The sequence below is a fragment of the Lathyrus oleraceus genome, chromosome 7 (assembly GCF_024323335.1).
Source record: "Lathyrus oleraceus cultivar Zhongwan6 chromosome 7, CAAS_Psat_ZW6_1.0, whole genome shotgun sequence".
In the NCBI taxonomy this organism is placed as follows: Eukaryota; Viridiplantae; Streptophyta; class Magnoliopsida; order Fabales; family Fabaceae; genus Lathyrus; species Lathyrus oleraceus.
In genome coordinates, this window is record NC_066585.1 from 357,415,320 (window position 1) to 357,429,331 (window position 14,012).

At 41.3% G+C, this 14,012-nt stretch overlaps 1 protein-coding gene across 1 annotated transcript; it reads left to right on the forward strand.

Annotated features, from left to right (window-relative positions):
- Nucleotides 1–3,358: 3,358 nt before the first annotated feature.
- Nucleotides 3,359–3,979, forward strand: LOC127103829 (uncharacterized). The gene has a single exon (XM_051041070.1). The coding sequence runs from the start codon at nt 3,359–3,361 to the stop codon at nt 3,977–3,979; it is 621 nt and encodes a 206-aa protein (XP_050897027.1).
- The last annotated feature ends 10,033 nt before the right edge of the window (nt 3,980–14,012 follow it).

A 14,012-nucleotide genomic window follows, 5' to 3' on the forward strand; every position in this document is an offset into this window, starting at 1 on the left:
CTCAGGGGTTATTGAACGATTTTCATGATTTTGATAGTAACAATGCCCTTTTGTATATCATTGTATATGATAGTTGCGATGGGCATTTGTTTGCTTGTTTTCTTTGAATGTGTAAATGTACGACTGAACTTAATTATCTAAATGATTTCCGTTGTGATGTTTTGTGTATTGCTGCTATATGGAATAGGTGAATCCATATACAGTGTTGTTTATTATTTAACAAGGACTAAGTGGATCCTTGCGCAATTGCCGTGTTGTGTAATTTGTTTAAGTGTTGATGAAATGATATATGTGATGCCTCAATTTTGTGTGAAATTTGTTTACTCTGATTTTTAATTGAATTTACGACGGGTAGAATTGGGGTGTTACATTAGTGGTATCAGAGCAGGTTGGTCCATCCGACCACGTTGTTGAGTCTTTTGTTGTTTAACGACCTTGTGTTGTTATTGTTGCTAATTCTTGTTTGTGTTGTGAGCGGAAGTGTAAGATGGCCGGAAGAAACGCTGGGAGGAATGATGAGGCTCTTGCTGCAGCTATGCAGGCAATGGCTCAGGCGTTCCAGAACCCACCCAATGCTGACGAGAACGTGGGGTCTCGTAGTCTGGCGACGTTTTAAAGGGAGAACCCGCCTACTTTTCTGGGTAGGTATGATCCTGAAGGAGCCTTGGTTTGGTTGAAGGAGATTGAAAGAATCTTCAGAGTGATGGATTGCACTCTTGTGCAAAAGATCCGTTATGGAACTCATAAGCTGTCAGGTGAAGTCGATGATTGGTGGGTGGACACTCGTGTAAGGTTGGAAATTGCGGGCGAGGAGATTACTTGGGAAGTGTTTCGTAGAGAATTTCTGAGGAAGTATTATCCAGAAGATGTGCGAGGAAAGAAAGAGATTGAATTCCTCGAGTTGAAGCAAGGGAACTTGTCAGTCACGGAGTATGCTGCTAAGTTCACTGAATTGGCTAAGTTCTATCCTCACTATGATGGAGCCAATGCCGAATTCTCTAAGTGCATCAAGTTTGAAAATGGATTGCGTCTGGAAATTAAGAAAGCTATGGGATATCAAAAGATTCGCGTCTTTGCGGATCTGATTGATAGTTGTAGAATCTTTGAAGAGGACAACAATGCACACTATAAGATCTTGTCTGAGAAGAGAGGAAGGGGCCAACACAACCGTGGTAAGCCATATGAAACTCCGGTTGGAAAAGGGAAACAGAAAGTGATTCCGGGTCGAAGAACAAGTGGGGGAGATGCTCCTGCTAATGTTATCTGTTTCAAGTGTGGAAAGTCGGGTCACAAGAGTAATGTGTGTAGGCTTGGTGAAACGAGATGTTTCCGTTGTGGTATGCCGGGACATGGGGCTAGTGATTGTAAGCAGAAGGATGTTGTTTGCTTTAAATGTGGGGAAGGAGGACATATCAGTGCTAAATCTCAAAAGCCAAAGAGGGGACAAGAGAGTGGTAAAGTGTTTGCTTTGTCGGGAACTCAGACTACAAATGAAGATGAGGACATTCAGAAAACTACTTTCAGGACTCGCTATGGACACTACGAGTACACAGTGATTCCTTTTGGCGTTACTAATGCACCGGGAGTATTCATGGAGTACATGAATCGCATTTTCCATCCATATTTGGATCAATTTGTGGTGGTGTTCATAGACGACATTTTGGTTTATTCTATGTCGGAGGAAGAACATGTGGAACATTTGCGTATTGTTTTGCAAGTGTTGAAAGAGAAGAGATTGTATGCTAAGTTGTCTAAGTGCGAGTTTTGGTTGAGAGAAGTTAGCTTTCTTGGTCATGTTGTTTCCGGTGACGGAATTGCGGTTGATCCATCGAAGATTGATGCGGTGTTGCAATGGGAAGCTCCTACGTCAGTTACCGAGATAAGAAGTTTCCTAGGCTTGGCAGGTTACTATAGGAGGTTTATAGAAGGCTTTTCTAAGTTGGCACTTCCTTTGACTAAGTTAACTTGTAAGGGTGCTGCTTTTGTATGGGATGTCCGATGCGAAGAAAGTTTCCTTGAGTTGAAGAAAAGGTTGACAACGGCTCCGATTTTGATTTTGCCAAATCCCGAGGAACCGTTTGTGGTTTATTGCGATGCTTCGAAGATGGGATTAGGAGGTGTGCTTATGCAGAATGGTAAGGTGGTTGCTTATGCTTCTAGACAATTGAGGATTCATGAGAAGAACTACCCTACGCATGATTTGGAGCTTGCGGCGGTTGTGTTTGTTTTGGAAATTTGGAGACATTACCTTTATGGATCTAGATTTGAAGTCTTTAGTGACCATAAAAGCTTGAAGTATTTGTTTGATCAAAAAGAGCTGAACATGAGACAAAGGAGATGGCTGGAATTGCTAAAGGATTATGACTTTGGGTTGAACTACCATCCGGGAAAAGCGAATGTGGTGGCCGATGCTCTAAGTAGGAAGACTTTGCATATGTCGACCTTGATGATGAAAGAGTTGGAGTTGATTGAGAAATTCCGAGATATGAGCTTAGTGATCGAGGTGACACCAAGAAGTGTGATTTTGGGTATGTTAAAGATTAACAATGATTTTCTTGATAGCATTAGAGAGGCTTAGAAGTTGGATATGAAACTTGTTGATGTGATCATTGGACTCGGACAATCTGAGGATGAGGATTTCAAATTGGATGCACAAGGTGTGTTGAGGTTTCGTGATAGGATTTGTGTTCCCGATGATGTGGATATAAAAAGGATGATCTTGGAAGAAAGCCATAGGAGTAATTTGAGTATTCATTCCGGAGCGACTAAGATGTACCAAGATTTGAAAAGATTATTTTTGTGGTCGGGAATGAAGCGTGAAGTAGCTCAGTTCGTGTATGCGTGCTTGACTTGCTAGAAATCAAAGGTGGAGCATCAGAAACCTGCGGGGTTGATGCAACCGTTAGAAATTCCTGAGTGGAAGTGGGATAGCATTTCCATGGACTTTGTGACGGGTTTACCGAATACATCTAGAGGATGTGATGCTATTTGGGTGATTGTTGATAGGCTTACGAAGTCGGCTCACTTTATTCCTATTAACATAAGTTATCCGGTGTCGAAGTTGGCGGAGATTTATACCAATGTTATTGTGAAGCTGCACGGTGTTCCTCTTTGTATTGTTTCGGATAGAGATCCGAGGTTCACTTCAGAATTTTGGAAGAGTTTGCAAGAAGCTTTAGGTTCCAAGTTGAGGTTGAGTTCGGCGTATCATCCTCAGACGGATGGTCAAACGGAGAGGACTATCTAATCCTTGGAAGATTTGTTAAGGACGTGTATTCTTGAACAAGGAGGTTCATGGGATACTCACCTTCCATTGGTGGAGTTTACTTACAACAATAGTTACCATTCAAGTATTGGAATGGCGCCTTTTGAAGCTTTGTATGGGTGGAGGTGTAGGAATCTGTTGTGTTGGCATGAATCTGGTGAAAGTGTGGTACTTGGACCCGAGATTGTTCGAGAAACTACCAAGACGGTTAAGATGATTCGAGATAGGATGAAGATTTCTCAAAGTAGGAAAAAGAGTTATCATGATAAGAGGAGAAAGGATTTGGAATTTCAAGAGGGTGATCATGTGTTTCTAAGAGTCACACCTACGACCGGTGTTGGACGAGCATTGAAAGCTAAGAAGTTGACTCCTCGTTTCATTGGACCGTATCAAATTACGAGTAGAGTGGGAAACGTTGCTTATAGAGTGGCGTTACCGCCAAACCTCTCGAATTTGCATGACGTGTTCCATGTGTCTCAACTTAGGAAGTATATTCTGGATCCGTCTCATGTGATTCAAATGGATGATATTCAAGTGCGCGATAACCTTACGGTTGAGACGATGCCTTTGAGGATCGAAGGTCGTGAGACGAAGTCCCTACGGGGAAAGGAAATTGATTTGGTGAAGGTTGTTTGGATTGGTGTAGTCGGAGAAAGCACGACATGGGAATTGGAGAACAGGATGCGCGACTCCTACCCCGAGTTATTCGAATGAGGTAATTTTCGAGGACGAAAATATTTAAGTGGGGGAGAGTTGTAACGCCCCGATTTTTATTAAGTGTTATTATTATTATTATTTTTATAATGTTTGATTTATAATTATTTCGGTAAAATATTTTATTGTGTGTTAATATATTATTAGAGTTTAATTATGAGAATTATGGTATAATAGCTATTGGGCCTAGTGGTATATATAGTAATTAAGGGAGGTGTAACAATTAAGCCCATTAGTTAGTTTTTATTTAATTAAAACAAAGAATAGAAATAGAATAGAAATAGAAAGAAGAGAAATAGAAAGAAGTGGAGAGAAGGAGGAGAACAAGAGAAGAAAAGAGAGAAAAGTTAGGGTTTGGAGGAGGAAGAGGAAATTGGAGAAGAAGAGCATCATCTTGATCAACCCAAGCTTGCTAGAACACTATAGAGTAACTCAATCATCATCTCTAAGGTAAGGGTCTGAGTTATCATTTCCTATAATTATGAAAATGATGGGTATTATGTGGGTAATGGTTGTTAGAGGATATTGTTGGGTTTTGATGTTGTGATTGAATTCCTTGCTTTGAAAATGTTGTTTGTGTTCTTGATGTAGTGTTGATTGTTTGTGATTATTGAACATGTATCAATTCTTTGCAAAATGTTAGGGTTAGGTTTAGAAGAATGATAAATAACATTGTGGGTTGTGTTGTTGTTGATGGTTTGGGGTTGATGTATGTTGTAAAAAATATGCTATTGTGTTGATGAATCAAAGTATGAGTAATTTCATAAATTGTGAATTTAGGAAGTGTTGGAAATTAATTGAATGATGTTTAGAATGATGAAATAAAAGTTAAATTGTGGTTAGAATGGCTTTGTAATATTGAAAATATTGTAGTTTGTTGAATTCTGAGAATGAGACTTTTTACGGAATCGAAATCGGAGGTCCGGAAGGTATTTAACGGTCAAAAACGCATTTTCTATGTTTCCTGCTAAATTCGCGGCGCGAAAGAGAGTTCGCGGCGCCAACTGAGTTGAAAACAGAATTCTTTTGTAAACTTCAAAAAGTCATAACTTTTGAACCGTAACTCCGTTTTGGTCCCCGTTCGAAGCGTTGCGAAGCTTATGAAATTTTCTACATGTTGTTGATGTTTATAGGCCATTATAAAGGCTTATTTTAATAAGTGATTATTTTGGAAAAGTGATTAATAATTGATATAGTAGGAAGCCTATTTGATTAATGAGGAATACCACTTAACTATAGTGTGTAGGTGTGCGATATAAATAAACATAGCATGAGGTTGAATTACCTAAGAGATTGTATGATGAAACAATTGATTGTGATGAATATTCTCATTTGTTTTATATATAAACATATGTATGAATGTTGGTGAAGATGATGTTGTGTTAATGCTTTTATGCATGTGAATGGCGACGTGGACTAAATGGCAATAGCGACGTGGGCTTCGGCCATTGTGATGAGTTATGTTGATGCGATGATGATTTTGATGTATGTGTATCATTTATCATGGAGTCACATACATTTGCATAAGCGACGTGGCCTTTTGCCAATAGCGACGTGGCCTTTTGGCAAAAGCGAAGTGGGCATAAAGCCTTGGCCTTAATGGCAAAGCGACGAGTCGGTACCGCATAGCATTTGCATAGTTGAGTCACATATGTTGGTTATGTTTATTCCCGCATTTTGTGATAATTGTTCTTATGTGACGGTTTATGATGTGCGGTGATATTTTGTGATGATGCGATGAATCATAATGTTTTATGATGGATTGATGAAATGTTAAAGTGATGAGATGCTATGATGTAACATTGATGTTGTGGATGATTATTGACTTTGTTTATGATTAAATACATAAGCATTCAAGTGAAGGATTGTGCGATGTGGTAACAATATTTCTAACTTTCCGAATTTACTTATATATTGCTTATCATTATCTTGATTATATGATTTGAGTATCTCACCCTTTTGTTGTTGGCCGTTACCTTTATATTGGTAACGTGCAGGTGCTCCACGTTGAGAGGAGGATAGTGGTAGCACACTTTTGGCGTCATTGCTCTGATTAGGATTGTAACACTCAGGGGTTAATGAATGCTTTTCATGATTTTGATAGTAACAATGCCCTTTTGTATATCATTGTATATGATAGTTGTGATGGGCATTTGTTTGCTTGTTTTCTTTGAATGTGTAAATGTACAACTCAACTTAATTATCTAAATGATTTCCGTTGCGATGTTTTGTGTATTGCTGCTATATGGACTAGGTGAATCCATATACAGTGTTGTTTATTATTTAACAAGGACTAAGTGGATCCTTGCGCAATTGCCGTGTTGTGTAATTTGTTTAAGTGTTGATGAAATGATATATGTGATGCCTCAATTTTGTGTGAAATTTGTTTACTCTGATTTTTAATTGAATTTACGACGGGTGGAATTGGGGTGTTACAGGGGATGCCTCCCAATTTCATGCCTGAGGGTCCTGTTCCCGCCTTTTCTTCTCTGTCGGCATCTAGCCCGGTCCTTGTCGTTCCTCCTCCTGTCGTGCATACTTTGCCCAGGGTAGACGACACCATCTATCATTCTGAGCCGTCTGAGGGTCCAGATGTCTATGAGAAGATGGATGCTATGAATGATCAATTTCTTGAGCTTCGCAAGGAATTGAAAACTCTCAGAGGGAAGGATCTTTTCAGCAAGTCTGCTGCCGAACTCTGCTTGGTTCCAAATGTGAAGATCCCTGTGAAATTCAAGGTCCCTGATTTTGAAAAGTACAAAGGAAATACTTGTCCTCTCAGCCACCTGGTCATGTATGCCAGGAAGATGTCGACTCAAACCGATAATGACCAACTACTCATCCACTACTTTCAGGACAGTCTGTCCGGTTCCGCTTTGCGTTGGTACATGGGTTTAGACAGCGCGAACATCCGATCCTTCAATGATCTCGGCGAAGCCTTCGTCAAGCAGTACAAGTACAACATGGATATGGCTCCCGATAGAGATCAATTGAGAGCCATGTCCCAGAAGGATAAAGAAACATTTAAGGAGTACGCCCAGAGGTGGCGAGAGGTGGCAGCATAGATCGTGCGTCCGCTAGAAGAGAAAGAGATGACTAAGATCTTTTTGAAGACTTTAAGTTCTTTTTATTATGAGTGGATGATTGCTAGCGCTCCTTCTGACTTCACCGAGATGGTGAATGTGGGGATGCGTCTAGAAGAAGGGGTCCGTGAAGGACGGTTAACCAGAGAAGAAGGCTCTTCTGCCAAACGTTTTGGGGCGTTTGCAAAGAAGAAAGATGGAGAGGCACATGTTGTGACCTCCCATGAGAAACCAAGAAGACCCTCTGTGAGGAGGAAGACTGTGCGTCCCGCCAGTAACCAGAACCAGGTGGCTCATATAGCACCTGTTTTCAGAGACAATCAACAGTATCAGCAACATAGTAACAATCGGCAACCACATCCGCAAAATCAGCCACAACAGCTCCGTCCGCAGCAGCAGGCCTACCAGCCTCGAAACAGTAATCAAACCAGCACGAGTTACGAGAGGAAAAGGGTCACCTTTAATCCTATTCCTATGACGTATGCAGAGTTATATCCCTCTTTGATAGAAAGGAAGCTGATTACTCCGAGAGACCCACCGACTATACCTGCTAACCCCCAGTGGTGGTATAAGCCTGAGTTACATTGTGTTTACCATTCTGGTGCTCTCGGCCACGACGTGGAGAATTGTTACCCTTTGAAGACCAAGGTTCAAGACCTTGTGAGGTGTGGTATTTTATGTTTTGAGGACGTAGGCCCTAATGTGAAGAAGAACCCATTGCCCGAACATGGGAAATCTGTCAACATGGTCCAGGGTTGCCTTGGAAAATACAAGGTCAAATATGTCAGTCATATTCAACAGTCTCTGGTCCAGATGCATCGTTTTTTATGTGACTACAGTCATTATGAGCATGACCATGATAGATGTCGAGTCTGCTATGTTAACCGATTGGGTTGTTGCTAGGTGCGCAAGGATGTTCAGGAAATGCTGGACGAAGAAGTCATTGAGATCCTTCAAAACAGGAATGTTGATGAAAATGAGCCTGAGGTCAATATGATCTCCCCAGTGTTCCGGATACCCGAGCCTTTTATCATCAAGTACAATGGTAGCAAGCAGAAGGCTTCTCCCGCTCTGATCATTAAGCCTACTGGTCCTGTGCCTTACTCCTCTGAAAAGGCAGTTCCCTATCGCTACAACGCCGTAGCAGTAGAGAATGGGAAAGAGGTGTCCTTGCCCTCTTCTTCTGTTGTGAATATTGTCGATGTTAGCGGTTTGACCCGTAGTGGCCGTGTATTTTCAGCACCGCCGAAGCCTCAAATTAATGCTGATTTTGTTGAACGCCCGATCGGGAACGTTGTGAATTCTCCGAATCCGGCACTTGCTGTTAAGCCCTCCTCCGTACTGAAAACTCCTACTTCTGTTGGCCCGAGTGGCAATGAGAAATAAGACTGTGATGAGATGATGAGACTCATCAAAAGGAGCGAGTACAATGTTGTAGACCAACTTCTACAAACGCCATCCAAAATATCTGTGTTATCCTTACTCTTAAATTCAGAACCACACCGAGAGGCTCTGCAGAAGGTGTTAGATGTGGCATATGTGGATCATGATGTCACTTTGGAGCAATTCGATAGCATTGTCGCAAACATTACTGCTTGTAAAAACCTGAGTTTTTATGACTCTGATCACCCTGAGGAGGGAAGAGACCACAATTTGGCATTACACATATCTATGAATTGCAAAGACGACGCCATGTCCAATGTACTGGTGGACATTGGGTCATCATTGAACGTATTGCCAAAGTCCACTCTCTCAAAGCTATCATATCAAGGGCCTCCCATGAGGCAGAGTGGAGTAGTTGTGAAGACTTTCGATGGGTCTCGCAAAACTGTGATTGGGGAAGTTGATCTCCCAATCAAGACCGGACCAAGTGATTTCCAGATTACCTTCCAGGTTATGGACATTCACCCATCGTATAGTTGTCTCTTAGGCAGACCATGGATTCACGAGGCAGGCGCCGTGACGTCCGCCCTACACCAGAAATTGAAATTCGTGAAAAACAAGAAGCTGGTGGTGGTAGGGGGAGAAAGGGCTCTCCTGGTTAGCCATTTGTCTTCCTTCTCTTATATAGATGCTGAGGTTGAAATTGGAACTCCTTTCCAAGCTTTATCTATAGCTGAGCATATTAAGAAGAGAACTCCTTCATTTGCTTCCTACAAAGATGCAAAGCTGGCCATTGAGCGTGGTGCAACCACTGGTTTAGGAAAAATGATTGAGTTAGAAGACAACGAGTCCCGGGCTGGCATAGGTTTTTCTTCTGGTACTTTCAACAAGCAAGGGTTATTCAAGAGTGGAGGTTTCATCCACACTGGTCTAGATGAGGAGGCTACTGCCATTTTAGAAGAAGATACAAAGGATTCTGGCAATTTCATCATCCCTGGAGGGGTCTGCAACAATTGGGTCGCTGTGGATATTCCAACAATTGTCCATAAGTCAACGTAATAATCACTATGTTTAAAAACCCTTCTCCCATGCCAAAAGGAGGAGGGATGACATTGATGGCGCATAAATACAATGATATTTTCATTCAATAAATTCATGTTAAATCTTTGTTTTTCCCATTTATTTTCCCTTTTTGTTTTTGCATGAAATTGGTGGTCACATAAAACCCTAAAAAATAATATAAAATCAACCTTCTCATCTGCATAATGATTTTCCTTGTTTGAATTCTAAAGGTTTTCACATCCAAAATCATTATGCAGGTTAATTTCTAAACCCATTGAACATAATGACCCAACACCGTCTCCCAATTTTGAATTCCCTGTATTTGAGGCAGAGGAAGATGATGTTGAAGAGATTCCTGATAAGATCACCCGACTCCTTGAGCATGAAGAGAAAATCATTCAGCCGCATCTTGAGAATCTGGAAACAATCAACTTGGGGTCTGAAGATTGTGTGCGAGAGGTAAAGATTGGGGCACTTCTGGAAGAATCTGTTAAGAAGGGGTTGATTAAGTTGCTACGAGAATATGTTGACGTCTTTGCCTGGTCATATGAAGACATGCCTGGTCTAGATACTGATATTGTGCAACATTTCCTACCTCTAAAGCCTGAGTGCATGCCTGTAAAGTAGAAGCTCAGAAGAACTCATCCTGATATGGCAGTGAAGATCAAAGAGGAAGTTCAGAAGCAAATTGATGCGGGGTTTCTGGTGACTTCTACATATCCTCAATGGGTGGCCAATATTTTGCCCGTGCCTAAGAAAGACGGAAAAGTCCGGATGTGTGTGGACTATAGAGACTTGAATAAAGCTAGTCCGAAAGATGATTTCCCTCTACCACATATTGATATGTTGGTATATAATACAGCTAAATTCAAGGTCTTCTTGTTTATAGATGGATTTTCCGGATATAATCAGATTAAAATGGCACCCGAGGACATGGAGAAGACAACATTCATCACACCATGGGGAACATTCTGTTATCGAGTGATGCCCTTCGGTTTGAAAAACATCGGAGCCACGTATCAACGAGCTATGACCACCTTGTTTCATGATATGATGCATAAGGAGATTGAGGTGTACGTTGATGATATGATCGCTAAGTCAAGATCGGAGGCTGTACTCCCTGTAGAGGTGGAGATCCCATCAATGAGAGTCTTGATGGAAGCTAAGTTGACTGATGCTGAATGGGTTCAGAGTCGTTATGACCAGTTGAACTTGATTGAAGAGAAGAGATTGACTGCCATGTGCCATGGTCAGTTATATCAGCAGAGAATGAAGAAAGCTTTTGATAAGAAGGTCAAGCCTCATATGTTCCGAGAAGGTGACCTTGTGCTCAAGAAAGTCTTGTCTTTCGCGCCCGATTCCAGGGGCAAGTGGACTCCAAACTATGAGGGTCCGTATGTTATTAAGAGAGCCTTTTCAGGCGGTGCTTTGATACTTACAACTATGGATGGGGAGGATTTCACTCGTCCTGTGAATTCAGATGCAGTCAAGAAATACTTCGCCTAAAAATAAAATAAAAACAAAAAAAAAACTGAATAGCTCGCTAAGTTGAAAACCCGAAAGGGCGGCTTAGGCAAAAATGAGCGTCTCGGTGGATTGAAAACCCGAAAGGGCGATCCAGGCAAAAGTTAGAGACATAAAAAAAATGGATATATGTATCCCGCTAGATTGAGTACCTCATCATGGGGCAATCTAGGCAAAAATTAGGGATTTGGCAAGTAACTGCATCCTGATAAGACCTTGTTCTACAATTGTCGTCCGTTAGAGGTTCTTGCTCATTATCAACCAAAGCTTCAAATACATCGGATTCAGAATTGGTGGAGAAATGGTCATTATGTTCAATGTAGCCCTTTTCCAATATATATCACCAATTTTAAATTTGTAAAGATCTATGGAGTCTTTCCATTTGCAGACTACCAATCTATCAAATAAACTTGAGCCTTTTATCCAATTATTGGCACTCTTATCTGTTTCTATTCAACAAATGTTTTGCATGTTTTTATTAAGAAAATATCATTGTTTTAAACGATCAAATTTTTTATAATTTGTTTTTAAACAAAGTGAACATTCACAATGACGAAAGGATACTTAGGAGATCCTCAGTGCTCTCCCAAGGGTGGTACGATCCCCAACAGGGTAAGATTTTTGTCCATATTCCTGGCATGACTGTATCTCCTCCCTCCGGAACCCCCTGTGGTTTATCCTACCAAGTGGATTGCTTGTTGAGAGTCACCTCTCTTCCCTTCAGCAAAGTAGCAATCTTTCTTCCTCAGCAGTTTGGATCTCTTTGGGCAAGAGCGGTATTTGGTGGTTGATCCTGATAAATCCTTTATCTCCTCGGATAGATTCCCCAGTAGAGTTGTTGGTATGGTGGACCTTGTCTGTGATAACTCTCGTCCCTAGCTGGAACAACTGATGTTCATCCCCTGCAGAGTACTTTGCTTCCTGGTATCTCTGATCCCCAGCAGATTGGATACTCTCCGGTGAACTTAGCTTTCTCTCTTGAGATGTAGTACCAGGTGTTTGATTCCTGAACCTGGTTGTGTTAGATATGTCTGTTTGTCAGCATACATCATACATAAACCACGCGCATACATGCATAATTATAACATTCAGATATTCACGTTGCATTCTTTGCCATATACCGTTGTTTGTTGTCTCCTGCTATTTGGTGATATATTCCCCCAAGCAGATGTGTGTGTCTGATCTCTCCATATAAAGTCAGCTCCATAGGCAGAAAACGTCTATCCTTTCTTCCATATTCCCCATCGGGTTATATCCTCGCGGATGTTGATTGTTTTTTTTCCTTCCCAACCCATATACTAGGATGGTTTTCCCCATTGAGTTATATCCTCACCGGGACAAGTCTTGATTTAGTGTGCCTATCTAGTTTGATCCTAGATCGGTCTCTTGAGACTCTTTTCCTGTTTCCCCGTGGTAAATGAATAATTGCTCAATAATTAGTAATTATTATCCCCGGCGGAGTCTTTGGTTCTCTACCCTCATACCGTTAGTTGTAAACCCTATTTCTTCCCTTTTTGCAGAGTAACTATTTTTGCTCATCTTTAATTGGTGACAGTTATCTTCATCCAATATTCGGTGATGATATCCCCTCATCTGCTTGGATAGTTGCCCTGATTACGCAATTTATCCCCAGCGGGTCATCTCTCGTCTACCTTGTTGTTGTTGGTAACGATTGTTTCTCCCCTGAATTGGTCATCATTATATACCTAGTTTCGGTATCCCGATGCCTTTTCTTTTCGGTCGATTTATCCTTTATTAACCCAGTAACCGGTTGTGGATAATTGCCCATGCGAGTATATTATCTACGTTCTGACGGTAATAGATAGTATATCTCATGCACTCTCGGGTCTGAAGCCTTTGTTCTTCCCCAATTGAGTAAGATTCGTATCCCCTTTGTGGAGTCGAATATCCATCCTGTAATCGAGTTTGCCTTTATCCCTCTTATGGATGATGAGTGTTTTGGGAATATTCCCCAATTCACGCCTTGGTTGGTCACCTATTATATGCCCAGTAACCGGTATCCCTGGTGTTCCTTCCTCTCTGCTCCCTATTATAACTTTTTGTCCCCTGTGTAGTCAGAATCCCTGAGTTGAAGTATACCTTTTAGGTTTTCCTCAGACGTTTTGAAGTTTTGATATCTCTCACCCTTATACCGGTCTTGGATATTCATCTCTTCCTGAGCATGTTGTATCTCTCACCCTCATACATGGCGTTCAGATCACATGTCTCCTTGAGCTTATTACCCAGTAACCGATAATACCTCGTCCCGCTGCTTCCCCAGGAGTGTCCTTGTGGACATCCCCAGCGAAGTCCTTTAGTGGATTGTTTTCATCCGGATTTTATCCAAAGTATCCGCTGTGGATAGTTTTTTGCTGTATTGGCATATTCCCCAATACATGCATCTTCGAGTCAGCTCGAGTCTTTCCATTAGATCTTTTCCCTTTGGAATTCAGTTCCCCACGCTTTGAGTCGTGACTTGCTCGCGCATTTTTATCCCTTTTCTATCCCCAGGAGAGTCCCCAGGGTCTTGGTCCCATGGAGTGAATTGCTCATATGGATTATCAGTGGCTTCTGATTTCTTTGCTTTTGTGAACACATATCTCCACAGAGTGCTACCATTTTTCATACCTACATTTGCATCATGAGGTCTCTTAGGGACCAAAATTCGTCTCTTTGTTATTATTTAAGCCCATTCTACCCCGTCGAGACGAAGATTTTAACCTTCACTTCTCCGGCTAGAATGACCTTAAATAGGGGCATCTGTAAGACCCCAATTTTGACCCTAAGATCCCTCATGGCATCATAACATTGCATTTGCATTGCCTCAAGGATCTTTAGCATCTTGGTTCCCTTTGCCTTTGGGTGGAACTCCTTGTGATTGGTTTGAGATCACCAAGCATATGCTTGAATTATACATCATTGTTTCTCTTACTTTTGTTTACTAACCAAAAGTACAAAAATGTGTCACTAACATATTTTGT

Bases quoted from the DNA above. Each gene is read 5' to 3' on its own strand.
- LOC127103829 (XM_051041070.1), top strand. From the start codon at position 3,359: ATGGCGCCTTTTGAAGCTTTGTATGGGTGGAGGTGTAGGAATCTGTTG.